Source organism: Megalobrama amblycephala, linkage group LG17, assembly GCF_018812025.1.
Source record: "Megalobrama amblycephala isolate DHTTF-2021 linkage group LG17, ASM1881202v1, whole genome shotgun sequence".
NCBI classification, from domain to species: Eukaryota; Metazoa; Chordata; class Actinopteri; order Cypriniformes; family Xenocyprididae; genus Megalobrama; species Megalobrama amblycephala.
Genome location: NC_063060.1, coordinates 39,716,295 through 39,736,986, shown reverse-complemented (window position 1 = coordinate 39,736,986; position 20,692 = coordinate 39,716,295). Strand labels below are relative to the sequence as shown.

Genomic DNA, 20,692 nt, shown 5'->3' with positions numbered 1-20,692 from the left:
TTTTTTTTTTTTTACACAAACACATCGCTTCACTTCAGAAGGCCTTTATTAACCCTCCGGAGCCGTGTGGAATATGTTTATGATGCATGGATGTGGATGGAGACACTTTCTTCAGCTCAGACTCGTTTGGTAATGCATAATGCCATTATAAAGCTCGGATGCGTCAGGATATTTATTAATATTTCTATAGTTTCTGCAATTACATTAAAATAAAAACAGAAAACCCTTGAAGCGGAATATACTGTTTTTACTGTTTACAGTTTAATGTTTTTTTTGTAACACACACAATTTTCAAGATTTACTGTACACTCTCAGAAGTTTAATTCTAAAGGGTTAAAGGATCAGGCCTACCTTTAATTTAAAGTAGAGGAATTTGCTGACTAAACATAAACTAATTTGATACTGGATTAATGGAAACTAATGAAACAATATTTTTATGCTTTTTTATGTTTTTATGCCTTTAATGTTTTAATGTTTCTGGTTTTCTTTTATGGCTTATAATCTCTTCACACAGGTGTTAGCACATATTTTATTACATTTGGGGCTGGACAGATTGTGGTTTTGATTGTGGTTTTCACTAGATCGGTTCAAAGTGAAAAGAGCTTCAGGTTTTTGTACGACGTGTTTCATGTTTTGTATCACTGGGCTTCAACTCTTAGAGCACAATAATAGAGAGCTGAATCTGACAGACGAACATCAGTAATAGTGAGTTCAGTGGATGTTCGTGATGTAGTCGACTGAAACCGATCATCAGAAGTGTGTTTATTACTATTTGTTCGTGCTCCTTTGCGTAATAAATATTGAGGTTCTTTGTTTGGATATTGTCTGTACCAGTAAAGATAAACATATTCACTATTTGTACTATATGAGCAGCTCAGTTTGACAGTTTCTGTTTCTTTAGTGATAACATTTTTCTCTTTATCTGGCTCAATATTGTCTCCAGATACCAAACCTGTGAACAATAATCAGAATAACAAAAAATTATTTGTCATAGCAAGAATGACCAAAAACATTTCAAACACATGACACAATGCAAACAGTCAAAATTAGAAAAATAAGATTGTTAAATCATTGTTTTAAAAAAAAAAAAAAAATTATTTACCTGTTCCCATAATTACAATGAGCAGAAAGCATCTGTCCATGTTGAATCAGATCAGCAGTTCTTTGCTGCACTGTGTGTGAGACACTGAAGGACGTAAAGACACACATGAACTTCCTGCTCACTGTCACATGATGTCTGTCTGCCCACCTATCTATCTATATGTCCGTCTGTCTGTCTTTTACAACAATTTTAGTATAAAATTTTCTTTTCAAAATTATTTTCTGTCCTTCTGAGATATAGACGACATGAAATATGTGTATTGCCTGAAACGTTGTGAATGTTTTATATTCTATAATGTCATATTTTTATTTATATTACATTAACAGTGCAGCTGCAGTTTCTAAAGAACATTTGACAACACTGCAGCCCTGTGGCAGAAATGTGCCTCCACAATGTCATTATCATTTAAAGGTGAGAGTGGAATCTTGGGACATGTGGTCTCCACCTAAATGGACGGTGCAAAAGAATAGGGATATGACTCTGGAAGAAATCATGATCATGGATGTGATTATTAACATTATTGTAGTATGAAGCAGAGCAGGACCAAGTGTTGTGGGAACTGAACGAGGAGCTGGAGCGATTGATCAACACACGCCTCACGAGCAGCGGGACTTTTATTATGACACAGTCGCTGGCGCCGCTTCCGCTTTTCCGGTCATGAGTATGAGGTAACGCAGCTCTGTTTATCATATTAGATACATTTGAGTGTGTTGAAAATGATGTTATAACGTTACTCTGTGCGTTCGCTCGGCGGCTGCTGTGAGACACTGTTACACACTGCAGTAAGATAGATCGATTTTAGAATATCATATTAAATACTAGATGGCTTGTGTTGATAAATGTCATGCAATTCATTTTAAAACGTATTGTATGATGGAGAAAATGCTGTATTACTGTTACTAAAAATAAAGCTGTATCTGATTATGCTATGTTAGCTACTTCACAGAACAGAATACACATGACAGCATTAGATTCATTACTTATTTTTATACTAGCTTCATTTTCACTATCCTCTGTTTCTCTCATTGTAACAGGTTTTTGTACAGTGTTCTTGTGTTTCCTGTGACTGTGGGCCTCAGAGCACAGTAATACAGAGCAGAGTCTGATACTGCAGCAGAGGAGATGATCAGATACACGTGATTTTGTTCCTTTTTTTCAACTTCAGCAGTGAATCTTGGATCTACATCAGACGTCGCAGCTTCTTTTTTACTACTGTAGGTGAGTACAAGAAATTCAGGTTTTGATCTTCCATACTGACGGTACCAGAGGAGATCATCTGAACCTCCAGAGGCAGAAAAACTACAGGATAATGTAACACTTGAACCCTCCTCAGCAAAAACATCTGTTTTGTTTGGTTTGATGACATTTCCAAATACAGCAGCTGAAATAGAAAAGATACATTTGTACATTTTAGTGAGATGTTTTTAATAAAAACAAAATTTTAAAAGAAATATTATAATAATTAACCGAATAACACACCTGCTGAGAGACAGAGCAGAATAAGTGAATGAAGATTCATTGTTCAAGTGTTCACTCTGAGAAGAGTCAGACTGAATCGTTTCATCCACAGTCTCTTTCAGACACGATTAGATCATGTCAGATCTGTGAACTCTGAGTCCCTCCTCTCTGAGAACATTATAACATTATGTTCTGTAAGTTCAATTCTGTTGTTCATTGCTGCAGTTCCTAGTGAATGTCTGAGAACGCTGCCATCTTGTGGCATGATATACCTACACAATCCCCTGGTTTCACAGACAATGCCTAAGCTACTCCTAGACTAAAATGCATGTTTGAGCTGTTTTAACTGAGAGCAACTTGTACTGACATATCTTAAAGGTGCCCTAGAACCCTTTTTCACAAGATAGTATAAGTCTAAGGTGTCCCCTGAATGTGTCTTTGAAGTTTCAGCTCAAAATACCCCATAGATGTTTTATTATTAAATTTTTTAACTGCCTATTTTGGGGCATAATTAAAAATAAGGATGTCCCGATCAGGTTTTTTTGCCCTCGAGTCCGAGTCCGAGTCATTTAATTTTGAGTATCTGCCGATACCGAGTCCCAATCCGATTCTTCTATAATACATAAAAAAAAGAATAAAGAAGAGCGAAAAAACAGATCCAGAATGTTCCTTATTTTTTATTTAATTACAAACAGAGCACTTCTGTGAGGTAGCTTGAACAATCAAGTAATAAATAACATAGGCTAAATTGTTCACTTCACTTCACTTTAGTGCAACAGTAAATATAAAAAAGGCTAATATAAAAACAAATATATTTGGTTTGATTTGGGTATGCTGCAGTCTGTGTAATAACTAAAATAATGTTTATATATATCATATGTTCTAGCTAGTTTACTTTAGTTTTTTATAATACACCATACTTTAACCCAAACTGAATAATAAAAAACAAGTTTAAAAGGGTAAATCTTCTATTATTATTTTTGATTCTTAATTTTCTTTTCTGTCATACTCAAATTCTTGTTAAAACACATTAGACATGCGTATTGTGTGCATTTTGAACACTTTTTGTGTGAAATTATATTTATTTTGTCCATCAAAAGTGTGCTTTCCCTTTAATTAAGCGTCAGCAGCGCAGCGTGTGTCTCAATCAGCTCCCTAGTTCAGTAGTCAGGGCACTGATCAGGGTATCAGCCACATTCACTTTCATTATATACTGATTCACGACCTAGGGAGCTAGGGAGCTGATTGAGACACAGGGATAGACTCGGTGCCGAGACGATCGCGGCACTGCTGCTTACGCGACGCTCCTGCCTGACGCTTTACGAGCTGCTCCTGCTGCCTGTGTGAATGCATCCGTTGGTTGACATGCACGCTGAAAAAATATGCGCTACTCACGCGCCGCTTACGCTTGCAGTGTGACACAGGCCTAACTCTGTGCCATCGCATTACTATAGATGTGTTAAAAATAATGAGAATATATATACATATATATCCGAGTCCTGATCGGGCGGTAACGTCCGATTCCGATCGAGTCTGAAACCACATGATCGGGCCCGATTTCCGATCACGTGATCGGATCTGGACATCCCTAATTAAAAATACGCAGATTCTGTGCGTGTCCCCTTTAAATGCTCGCAGCTCTATAATACATTGCATAAGCAAAGTTCACACAGCCAATGTAACCCTCAAAATGGATCTTTACAAAGTGTTCGTCATGCGTGCATCAGATCATGTGAGTATGGTATTTATTTGGATGTTTACATTTGATTCTGAATGAGTTTGTTAGTAGCCTAGGCTGTGGCTAATGGGGCTAAAGCTAACATGTTAATGATCCCGACTGTTGCGTCACAGTCGGTGTTATGTTGAGATTCGCCTGTTCTTCAGAGGTCTTTTGCAAAAATCAAATTTACCTATAATATAAATTTAGCCTTTGAGGTTTGAGATTTGAAAACAAAGTAAATATTTTTGTTCATAATTTCATTAATTACTAAATAACGCACCTGTTCCCACAATGAGAATCAGTATGAAGCATGTGTCCATGTTGAATCAGATCAGATCAGTTCTCTGTTGAGGCTCTCAGTGCTTGAGCTGTAAGTCACTGCAGATCAGTCACAAACACACACAGGAACTTCCTCCTCGCTCAACTTCCTGCTGCTGTTCACTTTCATCCATATGCTGTATTGTACAGGTGCTGGTCATATAATTAGAATATCGTGAGAATAAGAATAAGTTCCTTCTTTTATTGTAAATTATTTTAAAAAATGAAACTTTCATTTATACTAGATTCCCTACATGTAAAGTAAAACATTTCAAAAGTTTTTTTTTTTTTTTTTTTTAAATTTGTTGATTAGAGCGTACAGCTAATGAAAGTCCAAAATCCAGTATCTCAAAATATTAGAATATTTACATTTGAGTTTCATTAAATGACCATCCCTACAATTCCGGGTATCTCTTGTTCTTTGAAACCACACTAAAGGGGAAGACTGCTGACTTGGCAATGGTTCAGGAGACAATCATTGACACCCTCCACAAAGAGAGTAAGTCACAGAAGGTCATTACTGAATGTGGTGGCTGTTTACAGAGTGATGTATCAAAGCATATTAAATGCAAAGTTGACTAGAAGGAAGAAATTGGGTAGGCAAAGGTGTACAAGCAACAGGGATGACCACAAGCTTGAGAATACTGTCAAGTAAAGCCGATTCAGACACTTGGGAGAGCTTCACAATGAGTCAAATGAAGCCGGAGTCAGCGCATCAAGAGTCACCACACTCAGGCATCTTCAGAAAAAGGACTACCAAGCCACTTCTGAAACAACATCAGAAGCTTCTTACCTGGGCTAAGGAGAAAAAGAACTGGACAGTGAACAGTGGTCGAAAGTCCTCTTTTCAGATAAAAGTAAATTTTGCATTTCATGTTGAAATCATGGTCTCAGAGTCTGAAGGAAGACTGGAGAGGCACAGAATCCAAGCTGCTTGAAGTCTAGTGGGAAGTTTCTGAAGTTAGTAATGATTTGTGTTTTATCAAGTGCAAAGTCAATGCAGCCATCTTCCAGGAGATTTTGGAGCACTTTATGCTTCCATCTGCTGACAAGCTTTATGGAGATGCTGATTTCCTTTTCCAGCAGGACCAGGGCCGTCTGAAGGAATTTGGGGGCCCCAAGCAAAATGGACATGGAGGACCCCCGACCCCCGCACACAAGCAAAGCCTACAGGAACCACAGCATAGCCATACAGTTTAAGTTCACCCACACTTTATATAAATAAAAAAGGTTTACAGTGCAAATACTGCTGTTGCATATACTGTGCATAAATAAAAAAGGTTTATTTTTGCCTGAGATTTGCCTGTCCAACGTTGTTTTCGTTGATTTTTTTTCATGTTTTTAATGGCTAAATGGTTATATTTTGCCCGGTTTAATTGTGTTTATTGCTATGCCATATTTTATTTTGTTGTAGCCATACAGATGAAGTTAATACACTTAAAATTCCAGTTATGGACAACAAAAACAAAGAAATTTCAAGTTTTTCAACTTTGAATCTCTTGTCTTCAGTTTCTGGTCTCCTAATGATGTGAAATATGAGTGGGAGTTTACTCAGGGTGATTATTTTGTATTTGAGCTGTGCGTCTTGGGCGTCCGTCAAAAATAGGCGAGGCGCATGCAGAGTAAACGAGGCTATCCTCCTCCTCCCATCTCTTCTTTCTCTTCTGGCTTCCTGAAGCATAATTCCGCTTCATGACTGCCGAGGAGGTTTTGTATTTTGCCGGCAGCAGAGATCACGTGGTTGGCTGGCTGCTGTCAGCGACTACTGAGAGGGGCCCCCTTGAGGGGGATCCCGATAACAGTGTCATTGCAGTGTCATTTACTGCATTGACGATCAAAGGGGCGCTCACACAGTGTCGTTGCATTTTATTCTTAACCAGTCGTTGTCTTGGGGCCCCAGGCCAGCTCGGGGCCCCAAGCAATTGCTTGGTTTGCTTGCCTTGTCGTGACGGGCCTGAGCAGGACTTTAGCACCTGCCCACAGTGCAAAAACCACTTCCAAGTGGTTTGCTGACCATGATATTACTGTGTTTTATTGGCCAGCCAACATGCCTGACCCCTGAATCTATGGGATATTTTCAAGAGAAAGATGAGAAACAGTCGATCCAACAATATACAGATGATCTGAAGGCTCAATAGTGCCTCAGCAGTGCCTCAGGCTGATCACTCCCATGCCACACTTCACTGATGCTGTAATTTGTGCTAGGAGCAAGTCATTTGCTGTAATATGTGCTGCCGACCAAGTATTGAGTGTACAAATGAACATACTTTAAAGGTCCCATTCTTCGTGATCCCATGTTTCAAACTTTAGTTAGTGTGTAATGTTGTTGTTAGAGTATAAATAAAATCTGTAAAATTTTAAAGCTCAAAGTTCAATGGCAAGCGAGATATTTTATTTAACAGAAGTCGCCTACATCGAACGGCCAGTTTGGACTACATCCCTCTACTTCCTTCTTTAATGACGTCACTAAAACAGTTTTTTGACTAACCTCCGCCCACAGGAATACACAAGAGTTGCGTTTGTAGAGTGTGTTTGTTGCCATGTCGTCGAAACGCTGTTATTTTCATCCCGCAGTCCAATCACCGGGTCTGATTACGGCTCAAATTGATAGGGTAAAATTAAAGACATGTTTACAATAACACTGAGCGCGTGCATCTCCACGTTATGGTAAGAGGCGTGACCTTTCCAGGCAAGATGCGCTAAACTGCTGTCGAATCACAACACAGGAACCGCTGGCACAATCAGAACTCGTTACGTATTTCTGAAGGAGGGACTTCATAGAACAAGGAAGTCATCAGCCCGTTTTTATGACAGTGGAAACAGCGATATACAGATAAGTAAATTATGTGAAAAATACTGTGTTTTTTTACACGCAAAACATGAACACGTTATATTGCACACTATAAACACAATCAAAGCTTAAAAAAAACACGAAAAACGGGACCTTTAAAGAACTTGAACTTTTCTGTTTTGAAAATCCATTTTTTGATTGATCTTAGGAAATATTCTAATATTTTGAGATACTGGATTTTGGACTTTCATGAGCTGTACGCTCTAATCATCAAAATTAAAAAAAAAAACCAACTTTTGAAATGTTTTACTTTACATGTAGGGAATCTAGAATATATGAAAGTTTCATTTTTAAAAATAATTTACAATAAAAAAATTAACTTTTTCACGATATTCTAATTATATGACCAGCACCTGTATATTGTACATCATTTAATTGTTTTTGATAAATCTTTTCCCCACCATTTTATAATAATTCTTCAAAAATACTAAACTTATAGTGCTGAATCTGTTTTATATGTTACTGATCTTCCTTCAGTCACATGTTTGTCTGATCAACTGTGTCCTCTGATCTGCACTCTGTGAAGGTTTAAGAATATTTAATGTAAAATCTGATATAAAATGTAAACAATTGATATGAACAGCTGCTGTATTATTGAGTAACTACTGCCCTCTTATGGTTAACTGCAAGTATTGCACAACTTAAACAGCGCCATCTCATTGTGTAACAAATGTAAAAAATAATATGACTCACTTTTAGAATGTTGTTTTTATCATTTTTGTATTAGATTATGTAATTATTTGTATACTAGGTTCTTTCTCACAATTTTTTCTCTCTCATCTCTCATTGTAACAGGTTTTTGTACAGTGTTCTTGTGTTTCCTGTGACTGGGGCCTCAGAGCACAGTAATACAGAGCAGAGTCTGATACTGCAGCAGAGGAGATGATCAGATACACGTGATTTTGTTCCTTTTTTTCAACTTCAGCAGTGAATCTTGGATCTACATCAGACGGAGCTTTTTTTGCACTTCCAAGGATGAGTACAAGAAATTCAGGTTTTGATCTTCCATACTGACGGTACCAGAAGAGATAATCTTGAGCTCCAGAGGCAGAAAAACTACAGGATAATGTAACACTTGAACCCTCCTCAGCAAAAACATCTGTTTTGTTTGGTGACTTCCGACCATCTTTTGCACGGTCTGAGATGAGCACAAGGAATTGAGGAGCTGATCTGGGATACTGACGGTACCAGTAAAGAGTAAATGCAGATGAATAACTGCAGGATAATGTAACACTGAACCCTCGACACTGAACTCCTCTGTTTTGGTTGGTTTAATTTCATTTCCATATGTTGCATCTGCAAAAGTAGATCAAATCTTTACTGAACTGATGTTTAAATTAAATCAGTCTTTTTAGATGTACAAACACAAAATACAGTATAGTGTACAATGTACAATACTTCATTTTGAGCAGAAATTAGCAGTTCTGGCTGCTCAGAATACATACAAGCAATACTCAAAATATTTTAATACTTACATGTAAGTGCAGAAAGCAGAATAAAAGAATGGAGCATCATTGTGTTTGTCCTATGTTCTGTGAACAGACTTCTCTACAGACACTATCAAGATCACATCAATGTCAAGCTTTAAACCCTCCCTCTCAGAGATCTAAATGAAAGAGCAGATCAGATCTGTTTCATAGTCCACAGTGTCATCACTATTCATATGCTGTAGCTCATAGCACCCTCTTGTGGTTACTTACTAACTTGTACAAGAAAAATGTTCAGAACACAAACAGAATGTGATCTGGATTAATTCCTCAAACTTTGGTTGTTACAGTACTGTAGATCTCATAAACCTGTAATTATCGGCAGAGAGGCTTTGTTTAGATGTGAATAAAGCATGAATAGAGATACAGTTTATGGTACTAGGTATTCATTTTACGGTCTTGTACAGTCACCGTAGCTTAGACACAAACAGCAAATTAAAACAACAATTAGTCAGTGGTTTGCAGAACATTATAAGAGTACACTGTGTATTTATTGTGTTAATTAAGCTCATTTAAACAAATCATAGTCTATCATGCCACTGCTGATAGTTTTCACCCTCATATACCCAGACAGCAACATCATGTGGCCCAGATCCGGCCCACATCTGAAACATGTGGATAACACACGGACCAGATGTAGTCTGGATCTGGGCTGACATTATGTTGCTGTCAGAGTAGTAATATAGTGTGAAATCATAAGTCATAATCTACCTTTAATTCAGATGGATTTATGGAAGGAAATTATTTGTACACCTTCAGCTCTGTCAGGTTTTTGTACAGTGTTCTTGTGTTTCCTGTGACTGTGGGCCTCAGAGCACAGTAATACACAGCAGAGTCAGACACACACAGGTCCTTGATTGTTAGTGGAACTGATTCTGACGACACTTTAGAGTGAAATCTCTCCTGAAACTGAAGATCATTATCTTCTGCTCCATATTTGTTTCTCCTCAGGATATATTTAGGAAAGTCATTTGCTCTCTGGATGTACCAGAAAAGGTCTGGTTGGGATGAAGCCGTTTTAAATTTGCATTGTATTGTTACTGATCTTCCTTCAAATTGGGCGATGTGTTTATCTGGCTGATCAACACTCTCTTCTCCACGACACTCTGTAAACACAATAAAATTTAATAATAAACTGTAAAAAATAAGGTTTAAAACTGTTTGAATTGGGAAATGTCGACACTTACCATGATAAACTGATGCAAAAATGAACAAGTTCAACAATCTAAGAATTATCATATTTTATGTGGTGACTGAAACAGGAGTAAAAGATGAGTAATTCAGTCGGTTGTGTCAGTAGGAATGAGGATGGTGTATAACAGAGAGGGGAGGTTAAACAGATTTAAAATAAGAAAATAACAGATTTTAAGCGTCTACACTGCCCTCTTCAGGATATTATTGGAAATAGATTTTACAATTCAATTTAAAAGTCAAGTTTTCATTCATTATTCATGCAGCACATGACAGAACACTGTAGTGTCAATATTTGAAGTTATTGATAATTCAGACACTTAAACATGTATGATTGTATTTAACATATTTTCATTATGTACAAAGTGACAGGAATATTTTCACCCTTTATTTTAGTATAGAATATTGTATCTACATTGTCTTAGAAATTGTAAAGCCATGTGAAAAATGGCTTTATAAAAGCTTTGGGCAGTCTGAGTTCAAGTCCTGTCTTCATAACTTGTTAAATATGGATTTTTTTTAATTATTATTTTTTTTTTACACAAACACATCTCTTCACTTCAGAAGGCCTTTATTAACCCTCCGGAGCCGTGTGGAATATGTTTATGATGCATGGATGTGGATGGAGACACTTTCTTCAGCTCAGACTCGTTTGGTAATGCATAATGCCATTATAAAGCTAGGATGCGTCAGGATATTTATTAATATTCTATAGTTTCTGCAATTACATTAAAATAAAAACAGAAAACCCTTGAAGCGGAATATACTGTTTTTACTGTTTACAGTTTAATGTTTTTTTTTGTAACACAATTTTCAACATTTACTGTACACTCTTTAATTCTAAAGGTTAAAAGGATCAGGCCTAACTTTAATTTAAAGTAGAGGAATTTGCTGACTAAACGTGAACTAATTTGATACTGCATTAATGGAAACTAATGAAACAATATTTTTTTATGCTTTTAACGTTTTTATGCCTTTAATCTTTTAATGTTTCTCGTTTTCTTTTATGGCTTATAATCTCTTCACACAGGTGTTAACACATATTTTATTACATTTGGGGCTGGATAGATTGTGGTTTTGATTGTGGTTTTCACTAGATCGGTTCAAAGTGAAAAGAGCTTCAGGTTTTTGTACGACGTGTCTCATGTTTTGTATCACTGGGCTCCAACTCTTAGAGCACAATAATAGAGAGCTGAATCTGACAGACGTACATCAGTAATAGTGAGTTCAGTGGATGAATCTGATGTAGTCGACTGAAACCGATCATCAGAGGTGTGTTGATAACTATTTGATCGTGCTCCTTTGAGTAATAAATACTGAGGTTCTTTGTTTGGATATTGTCTGTACCAGTAAAGATAAACATTATTGCTGGTTGTACTATATGAGCAGCTCAGCTTGACAGTTTCTGCTTCTTTAGTGGTAACATTTTTCTCTTTATCTGGCTCAATATCGTCTCCAGAAACCAAACCTGTGAACAATAATCAGAATAACAAAAAATTATTTGTCATAGCAAGAATGACCAAAAACATTTCAAACACGACACAATGCAAACAATAAAAAATTAGAAAAATAAGATTGAAAAAAATATTTATTTACCTATTACCATAATCACAATGAGCAGAAAGCATCTGTCCATGTTGAATCAGATCAGCAGTTCTTTGCCGCACTGTGTGTGAGACACTGAAGGACGTAAAGACACACATGAACTTCCTGCTCACTGTCACATGATGTCTGTCTGCCCACCTATCTATCTATCTATCTATCTATCTATATGTCAGTCTGTCTGTCTTTTACAACAATTTTAGTATAAAATTTTCTTTTCAAAATTATTTTCTGTCCTTCTGAGATATAGATGACATGAAATATGTGTATTGCATGAAACGTTGTCAATGTTTTATATTCTATTATGTCATATTTTTATTTATATTACATTAACAGCTGCAGTTTCTAAAGAACATTTGACAACACTGCAGCCCTGTGGCAGAAATGTGATTATCATTTAAAGGAGCAGTATGTAATAATTTTGGCCACTAGAGGTCGCTAGAGGCCTATTCAAAACAAAGGCGTAGCTTGATGACACCAAGTTTGAGAGCGGAATCTTGGGACATGTGGTCTCCACTTAAATGGATGGTTTAGGTTAAGAAATCATGTTCATGGATGTGGATCAACTTTAGAGGATCGTAGAATGTATGCGAGGAACTCTGGTTTGGATCCCGGATACTGACGATACCAGTGCAGGTTATTAACTGATCCATCATATTTACAGGACAGAGTGACTTCATCTCCTGCAGATTTAAGCACCTTGTTTTCCAGCGGTGTTATTGACTGTGCAAATGTCTCCCCTGCAAGACAACCATTAAACTTTTGATCAAACTTACCCAAAGAAAGAATCGTGCTGATGCATTAGTCAGTTAAATCAGTTTCAAGCAATATAAAAAAAGAGATGAAACTCCAAACATTGTACAAAACAAGAAAGCATGTGATTAAAGGTCTAGAATCAGGAAATTTCTTTTACTTTTCATCAACAATAGCAGAAGAAGAACACAAAGGATCGTCATGTTTGCACTGTAGGAAGAAAAAGAGTTTAGTTTGCTCTATATCAGATCTCCACAGGCTCCTCCTATCTGTCAGTGTCAGAGGATGAGAACAGCATTAAAATTACATCAGTTCATGAACACTGAAAACATATGAAACCATAATATACCATAACCATACTATAATGCTGTGCTGTAAGACTGTCAGAGCTCATCTGATCATTAAGATTATTTTCTTCATTATGGTGGATGTTTTTGGCTTCCTGCTGGTTATTGTAATAAAGCCCTGTGATTGGGTTTCACCTGTACAGTACATTAGAGTCCTCATTCATTACAGCTGCAATTTAGTTTAATTTGATGAAATAATTAAAACTTTAATCAAACTCATAATAATTTTACTGCTTGAAGAAGAACATCATGAAATGTCAATGTTGAGTGTATGTCGCCCTCTTCTGGTCTTTCATGACTTTCTGCACATACTTGTACACACATTCATTTAAAAGTTTACACTCAGTTTACATGATCTAATTTGCATCAGTTATATTTACATTTGTCTCAGTTTTCCCTTAAAGTTGGTTTCAATTGATTTCATATTGCTCATACTGTTACAACAATATAAATCATCATAAATCTGGTTATTTCAAATCTCGATTTTGTGAAGACGTGTATATATGAATATATATATAGATAAAAAGCTTTTTAAAAATTAAATCATAGATAAAGTGATTTATTCTAACACAAATTGAAACAGCATAATTATGTAACTGATGCTGTTGCACTGTGAGAGTTTTTGTGTGAGTGTTGAGTGTGTTTGAGTCACAGTGGGCTTCAGAGCACAGTAATACACAGCAGAGTCAGACACACACAGGTTCTTGATTGTCAGAGGAACTGAAGTTTTGCTGAGATTTGCTTGAAATCTCTCCTCGAATTCATCCTCATTTTGTCCAGTGTTAGAGTATCTGTTCAACATGTACTTGGGGATCCCATTAACTTTCTGCTGGTACCAGAAGAGAGTCGGGGTTGGGTAAGACGTCTGATATGTACAGTTGATTGTTACATCATAACCTTCAAAAGCAGACTGAATCTTTGTGTGCTGATCAACTTTGTCTTGAGATTTACATCCTGAAATAGAATTGAAACAATATCAATAAACATTTCACCCATTGGCCACAAGGAATATGCACATAGACAATAAGGAAAATTCATTTTAAATAGGCTATTTAAAAAGAATCATTATTTGATAGTGCTACTCACCCCAGATATATAAAAATATGATCACAATGACACTTTTCCAGAGTGCCATTATACACAATTGAAATCCCCAAGGATATATGCAGAGATGTTGTGATCTTCTTCCTCTTTCTGTATCTGTTAAAGCAGCAGTAAATTCAAGTCATTTGGTCTGACTGCTGGGAGGAGCCTGTGCTACAGTAAGTGCCAATGAAGACTGTAGTTTATAATATATAGTGCTGTATCACTTCATTTTGCTTATCTGAGTAAATGAAACCAGATCTACTTTCATGTCTCACATATTACAGAGTATGATTCAATGATTTTTTTTTTTTTTTTTTTTTTTTTTTTTTAAGTACATCACAGTACATTTAACAGGTAAATTACTTGAACTGCAACAGTTAAAAGTAAATTCCTCAGACAGATTAACAGATTATAAGAGTCTAATAAGTATTTCAGTGCACAAATGTTTGCAGATGTTACAAGGGACAAATAAGAATAATACATTTAACATACAATGGGATCTTAAATTAACATTTCCCACCAAAATCACAGATTATGCCACACTGTGGCCAACTTCTGAAATTACATTTTGTCAGAATAAAAAAGGTGTTCAAAGCTAAAGTTACAGTAGCTCCTGTTTGACTTTTAAGTTTTTTTTTAACTGCATTAAAGATATGTAAATATTATAATTATTATTATTTTTTTAAAATATGGCCATGTATGAATGTAGCAAACGGTCCGTGTTGCAAACACATTTGGTTTTGCATTTGCTAAGAAGTTTCTATTATATTCAAGCAAGACAATCTTGTTAGTTTGTTAGTGTGAGATGTTTAATGGTCAATTAATAACCAAGAATATAAGTATTGATTATGTAAACTAAATATAAACTAACACATTTGTCGTAATGATAATGATTTAAATGAAGTAATTAAAGAAGCAGAAATTAAGATGCCACATGGAACGTGACTTCTGAATATATTTGTAACGAGGCGGGACTCGAGGTAAGATCCATCTGTAAGCTTTTATTAAACAATGTTTGTAGTAAAACAGGCAATGGTCAAACAGTGGCAAACAGGTATGGCAGAGAGCAGGCAGAATCGTAGTCGAGGAACAGGCAATGGGTCAGGGCTGGCAGATAACAATCGTAAATCCAAAACAAAGCAAAAGGTCCAAAGGGCAGGCAGCAGAGAATAATACACAGGGAACAGACAGGATCAGAAACAGGCAGACAAACAAGAATGATGAACGCTCAGAAATGTAAGAGTTAACAAGACCTCGCAAAGTATGACAGGAAGTGAGTGGCTTAAATAGTCCAGATAATGTGCTGCAGCTGGGTGTGGTGATTACTGATTGGTGAAGTGAGCTCAGGTGATTGCTGGGGAGGATTGTTGGAAATGTAGTTCGGGAATGACAGGGAACGTGAGAATATTAATGTTTCTTACGTTTTTTTAACAGGCCTAATTCAGCCTCACACAGGTGTTACCACATATTTTATTATATTTGGGGCTGGATAGATTGTGGTTTTGATTGTGGTTTTCACTAGATCGGTTCAAAGTGAAAAGAGCTTCAGGTTTTTGTACGACGTGTTTCATATTTTGTATCACTGGGCTCCAACTCTTAGAGCACAATAATAGAGAGCTGAATCTGACAGACGAACATCAGTAATAGTGAGTTCAGTGGATGTTCGTGATGTAGTCGACTGAAACCGATCATCAGAGGTGTGATCATCACTCCGTGATCGAGCTCCTCTGTATAATAAATATTGAGGTTCTTTGTTTGGATATTGTCTGTACCAGTAAAGATAAACATTATCACTATTTGTACTATATGAGCAGCTCATCTTGACAGTTTCTGTTTCTTTAGTGTTTTTTTCTCTCTCTTTATCTGGCTCAATGTTGTCTCCAGTCACCAAACCTGTGAACAATAAAAAAGTGATTGATTCGTGAAAGGTTGACAAAATAATACTGCAAACACATTTCATAAAATGTTTTACAAAAATAACAATTACTAAATTAATATAAATTTAGCCTTTGAGGTTTGAAAACAAAGTAAATATTTATGTTCATAATTTCATTAATTACTCAGTTAATAACGCACCTGCTCCCACAATGAGAATCAGTATGAAGCATGTGTCCATGTTGAATCAGATCAGATCAGTTCTCTGTTGAGGCTCTCAGTGCTTGAGCTGTAAGTCACTGCAGATCAGTCACAAACACACACAGGAACTTCCTGCTTTATAAAGGTGTGGCTTAAATACTAGATGTCTTTGCATTTTTCAGAGTAATTTCCTCTCATTTCTCATGAAAATATTAACTGATGGAAATATGAAGAATATTTACTTTATAGTTATATATATTTAGCTAACTTGTATAACCATAATTTAGAACAAGCAACAGCTCAGTTTGAATGTGTGTGCTTTATAATACATGAGAATCATTTGAGATATTTTAACTTTTGTTACATTTGCCAGTTTCTTTTTATTTATCAAATCGATTTGTCAACTACAGTAAGACAATATTGGTTTTAATGTGATTCATCTTTATATTGCCAAAGATGTGCCTCAGAGCACAGTAATACACAGCAGAGTCAGACACACGCAGATCCTTGATCTTCAGAGGAACTGAATTTGATGAAAGTTCAGAGTGAAATCTCTCCTGGAACTCAGTGCCATTTTCTCCTCCATATTTGCTTCTCCTCAGGATGTATTTAGGAAAGTCATTTGCTCTCTGGATGTACCAGAATAAATATTCTCCTGTTGAATCTGTTTTATATTTACACTGTAATGTCACTGATCTTCCTTCAGCTTCAGTCACATGTTTGTCTGGCTGATCAACTGTGTCCTCTGATCTGCACTCTGTGAAGGTTTAAGAATATTTCATGTACAGTACGATACAAAATATGACCAACTTGCATGAATATGAAGCTGTATTAAATGAAAATTCATACCAAGAATGAAGAGTGTGAAGAGAAATATATTCCTCAACTTGTGTGACATGACTGCTGAATAAACCTTGAAGTTCAGATAAATCAGCAGTGGGAGAAATTTACTTTTAGTATTATAATAATGATGATCCAAGGAGGAGCTTGTGGATACCCAATAAAGCTTCAGTATTGTCAAAGGAAATATTGAGTAACTACTGCCCTCTTATGGTTAACTGCAAGTATTGCATAACTGAAACAGTGCCATCTCATAGAGTTCAATGTAAATTAATAAAGATATTTGTTTTCTGAATTATGGGATGTTTTAAAGGGACTGGTGAACTAAAGGATCATTCATACTGCCACACAAATTCTTTGTGTTTATGCATTAAATTCATTACATATTTTAGCTTCCTTTTCATCTCTGTCTCTGTGTTTCTCTCATTGTAACAGGTTTTTGTACAGTGTTCTTGTGTTTCCTGTGACTGTGGGCCTCAGAGCACAGAAATACAGAGCAGAGTCTGATACTGCAGCAGAGGAGATGATCAGATACACGTGATTTTGTTCCTTTTTTTCAACTTCAGCAGAGAATCTTGGATCTACTTTAGATACCTGAGCTGCTTTTTCACTACTGTAGGTGAGTACAAGAAATTCAGGTTTTGATCTTCCATTTTGACGGTACCAGAAGAGATCATCTGTTGTTCCAGAGGCAGAAAAACTACAGGATATTGTAACACTTGAACCCTCATCAGCACCAACATCTGTTGTGTCTGGTTTGATGGTATTTCCAAATACAGCAGCTGAAATAGAAAAGATACATTTGTATGTTTTTAGTGAGATGTTTTTAATAAAAAGGAAATTCTAACCGAAAAATTATAATAATTATCCAAATAACATACCTGCTGAGACACAGAGCAGAATAACTGAATGAAGATTCATTGTTCAAGTGTTCACTCTGAGAAGAGTCAGACTGAATGGTTTCATCCACAGTCTCTTTCAGACACGATTAGATCATGTCAGATCTGTGAACTCTGAGTCCCTCCTCTCTGAGAACATCTGACAATGAATTTCAAGAAGACAAGAAAGATCCAATCACATGAACTGCTATTATGACTATATGACTGTGCCAAAAACAAGTAAGGCTGAATTGATCTGTGATCCTTATTTGAGTATATGAACGGTTACAAAGCTATTTTAATGATTTATTACATTTGAGGGGGTGTGACAGCTTTCATTTAAAGGATTAGTTCACTTTAAGATGAAAATTAGCCCAAGCTTTACTCACCCTCAAGCCATTCTATGTGAATATGACTTTCTTCTTTCTGATGAATATAATATGAGATATATATTAATAAATATCCTGACGCATCCAAGCTTTATAATGGCAGTGAACAGGATCAATGAGTGTGACGCTCAAGAAAGTGCTTCCATCCATCATAAACGTGTACTTCATATGGCTCTTGGGTTTTAATAAATGCCTTCTGAAGCAAAGCAATGTGTTTGTGTAAGAAAAATATCCATATTTAACAAGTTATAAAGTAAAATATCTAAAAGTGTAATTGACACAACAGGATATTTATTGATATTTCTCCGATTGTGTTCATCAGAAAGTTACACCTAGGATGGCTTGAGGGTGAGTAAAGCTTGGGGTAGTTTTCATTTTAAGTGAACTAATCCTTTAAAATATTTTGAGTATTTAGTGATTGATTTTCTTCCATTACAGTCACATTTTGATCGTTATTTTGGACTCGGCTCACAACAGCGTACCATCATTTGAAACTATTTATCTGTCCATCAGTGTTAGGAATAAAAAATAATATGCTGTACAATTGTTCATGTTCAAGATCAGTTTTACTGTGCACAGCCTTTTACACTTAAACAGTATTGGATGATTAAAATATTGAAATTATTCAATTAAAATAAATCATGTAATCAATGTAATAGTGACTGCATGATCATAATGTAGTTCATGATGATTTTATTACAGTTTTTAAATGTCGAAAATGCTTTCATCACAGTCACATTATGTCAGTGTGTTTTTGTATGTGTTTTGACTTCAGTTTTGTCTCAGTGGTCCTCAGAGCACAGTAATACACAGCAGAGTCAGACACACGCAGATCCTGGATCATCAGAGGAACTGATCTTGATGTGGAGTTCAATGTTGCAGAAAATCTAAACTTACGATCAGACTCAGTAGTTAATTCACCAAATGTATATCTATTTAAAATGAATGTTGGTGATTTGTTTGGTAGCTGTTTGTACCAGAAGAGATACAGATTTGTATTAGTTGTAGTATAATTACACCTTAAAATAACTTGATCTCCTTCACTTGCAGTCATTTCTCTTGAAGACTGTTCAACTCTGTCCTGTCCCAAAGACACTGGAAAAATAGATAAGTAAGTCATTAATATGAATGATTTGCAAAGTAAACTTAAACATTTAATAACCTAAAAGAAAGTAAACTCTTTTCTGCGAGTGTACAGAAACAAAATGTGCTTACCATCATAATGAGCTGCTGTGAGACACAGAGAAATCAAAGTCCAGCTAAACATAGTTGATCTCTGAGGGAAAAGATCTGAAATTCACTCAGTGGTGCTCTCAAAAACTGTCTCTCTTTCTCACTCTGTCATACAGTATCATGTCACATGCTGACCCCTTGTGGACAATTTTGAAATGACTTAAAATGTGTTATTTTGGAAACCATGTAAAATTAGAATTAGACTAAAATATTTTTGAACACATGCTTTATTTCCCTCTACTCTGTGTATTCTGTGTGTATATCGTAAAGCCATTTACTCACTGCTTATACCCATACATGTTTTGTTGTTGTTTGTTTGTTTTTTTGCAGTGTTAAGGTAAAAGTTATATGAAGGTGTGCCTAAAAACTAACACTTTTCTACCTTCAATAATCATGCATTTGTATTTCATGTAGCTCCAAGAAGCTTCTACTGTAGATAGAGAGGTCTGTGTATAATTCAAGATTTAAGGGTCCCATTTCTCCTGAACTGTAGAAGACCATTGATTCCTCACTCTGAGCAGAAGCAGGTTTTTGTACAGTGTTCTTGTGTTTCCTGTGACTGTAATACAGAGCACAGTATAACAGAGCAGAGTCTGATACTGCAGCAGAGGAGATCTCCAGATCCACATGGTTTTGATTTTCTTTTCTGATCTTACTAGTGAATCTTTGATCTACATCAGATGGCTGAACTCCTTTTTTACTGTCTGAGATGAGCACAAGGAATTCAGGAGCTGATCCGGGATACTGACGGTACCAAAGTAAAGACCATGCAGAAGAATAACTGCAGGATAATATAACATTTGAACCCTCAGCAGCAAACTCTTTTGTTTTGTCTGGTGTAATCGTGTCTCCATTACTGGCACCTGCAATGAAAAGTGAAATGTTAGTTTTTAGTCTCAAAAGCCGCAAATATTATGATTATGCTGATAAAATGTGACCATTTCAGTTTTTCAGTCACTTAAAGTGCACTTTAATATATTAAGCCCACAAATAAGCCCATAAATAGGAAAAATTGCATGACATACTTTATTGTAATTATAAAGGACAGCACTGATTTGATGGTACTTACATGCTAAAGCAGAGAACAGAATAACTGAACGGAGGATCATTGTATGTGTGCTTACAGTCTCAGCTTGAATGATCTGATGAAAGTCTCTGTCAGGTTCAGCAAAATACATCAGATATACATTAAGCTCCTCCTTCCTCACCATCTGGGAAAAGAGAGTGCATCTAAAAATCATTTCATCACTGTCATCTTTTTGAACACGTTTTCCTCATAAAATGTTAGAAAGACAGAGTACCGTCTTTAATGTCATCACTAATATCAGTAAAGGTCCAGACTTAAACACAAAGATTTGCAT

General features: G+C 36.0%; 1 protein-coding gene and 5 gene segments (V, D, J or C); all 6 read right to left on the bottom strand.

Moving 5' to 3' along the window:
• Positions 1–2,092: 2,092 nt before the first annotated feature.
• LOC125250746 lies at positions 2,093–2,831 on the bottom strand. The segment is given in 2 exon segments: positions 2,093–2,483; positions 2,582–2,831. Coding segments are annotated over 2 exon segments (399 nt in total).
• A 6,844-nt stretch (positions 2,832–9,675) lies between these two features.
• LOC125250743 lies at positions 9,676–10,250 on the bottom strand. The segment is given in 2 exon segments: positions 9,676–10,042; positions 10,124–10,250. Coding segments are annotated over 2 exon segments (417 nt in total).
• A 3,063-nt stretch (positions 10,251–13,313) lies between these two features.
• LOC125250973 lies at positions 13,314–14,139 on the bottom strand. The segment is given in 2 exon segments: positions 13,314–13,783; positions 13,916–14,139. Coding segments are annotated over 2 exon segments (444 nt in total).
• Positions 14,140–16,002: 1,863 nt separating this feature from the next.
• On the bottom strand, positions 16,003–17,081 carry LOC125250974. The segment is given in 2 exon segments: positions 16,003–16,748; positions 16,841–17,081. Coding segments are annotated over 2 exon segments (402 nt in total).
• A 160-nt stretch (positions 17,082–17,241) lies between these two features.
• LOC125250976 lies at positions 17,242–18,027 on the bottom strand. The segment is given in 2 exon segments: positions 17,242–17,613; positions 17,713–18,027. Coding segments are annotated over 2 exon segments (399 nt in total).
• A 1,688-nt stretch (positions 18,028–19,715) lies between these two features.
• On the bottom strand, positions 19,716–20,659 carry LOC125251934. Its single transcript, XM_048165003.1, has 2 exons — positions 20,401–20,659; positions 19,716–20,194 (listed from the first exon to the last, which is right to left on the bottom strand). The coding sequence occupies exons 1-2, from the start codon at positions 20,570–20,572 to the stop codon at positions 19,716–19,718; spliced, it is 651 nt and encodes a 216-aa protein (XP_048020960.1). The 5' UTR covers positions 20,573–20,659.
• Positions 20,660–20,692: the final 33 nt, after the last annotated feature.

Bases quoted from the DNA above. Each gene is read 5' to 3' on its own strand.
- LOC125251934 (XM_048165003.1), bottom strand. From the start codon at position 20,572: ATGATTTTTAGATGCACTCTCTTTTCCCAGATGGTGAGGAAGGAGGAG. The intron at 20,195-20,400 runs GTAAGTACCATC...TTTTCATTGCAG, and splicing joins TCTGTTCTCTGCTTTAGCAT to GTGCCAGTAATGGAGACACG.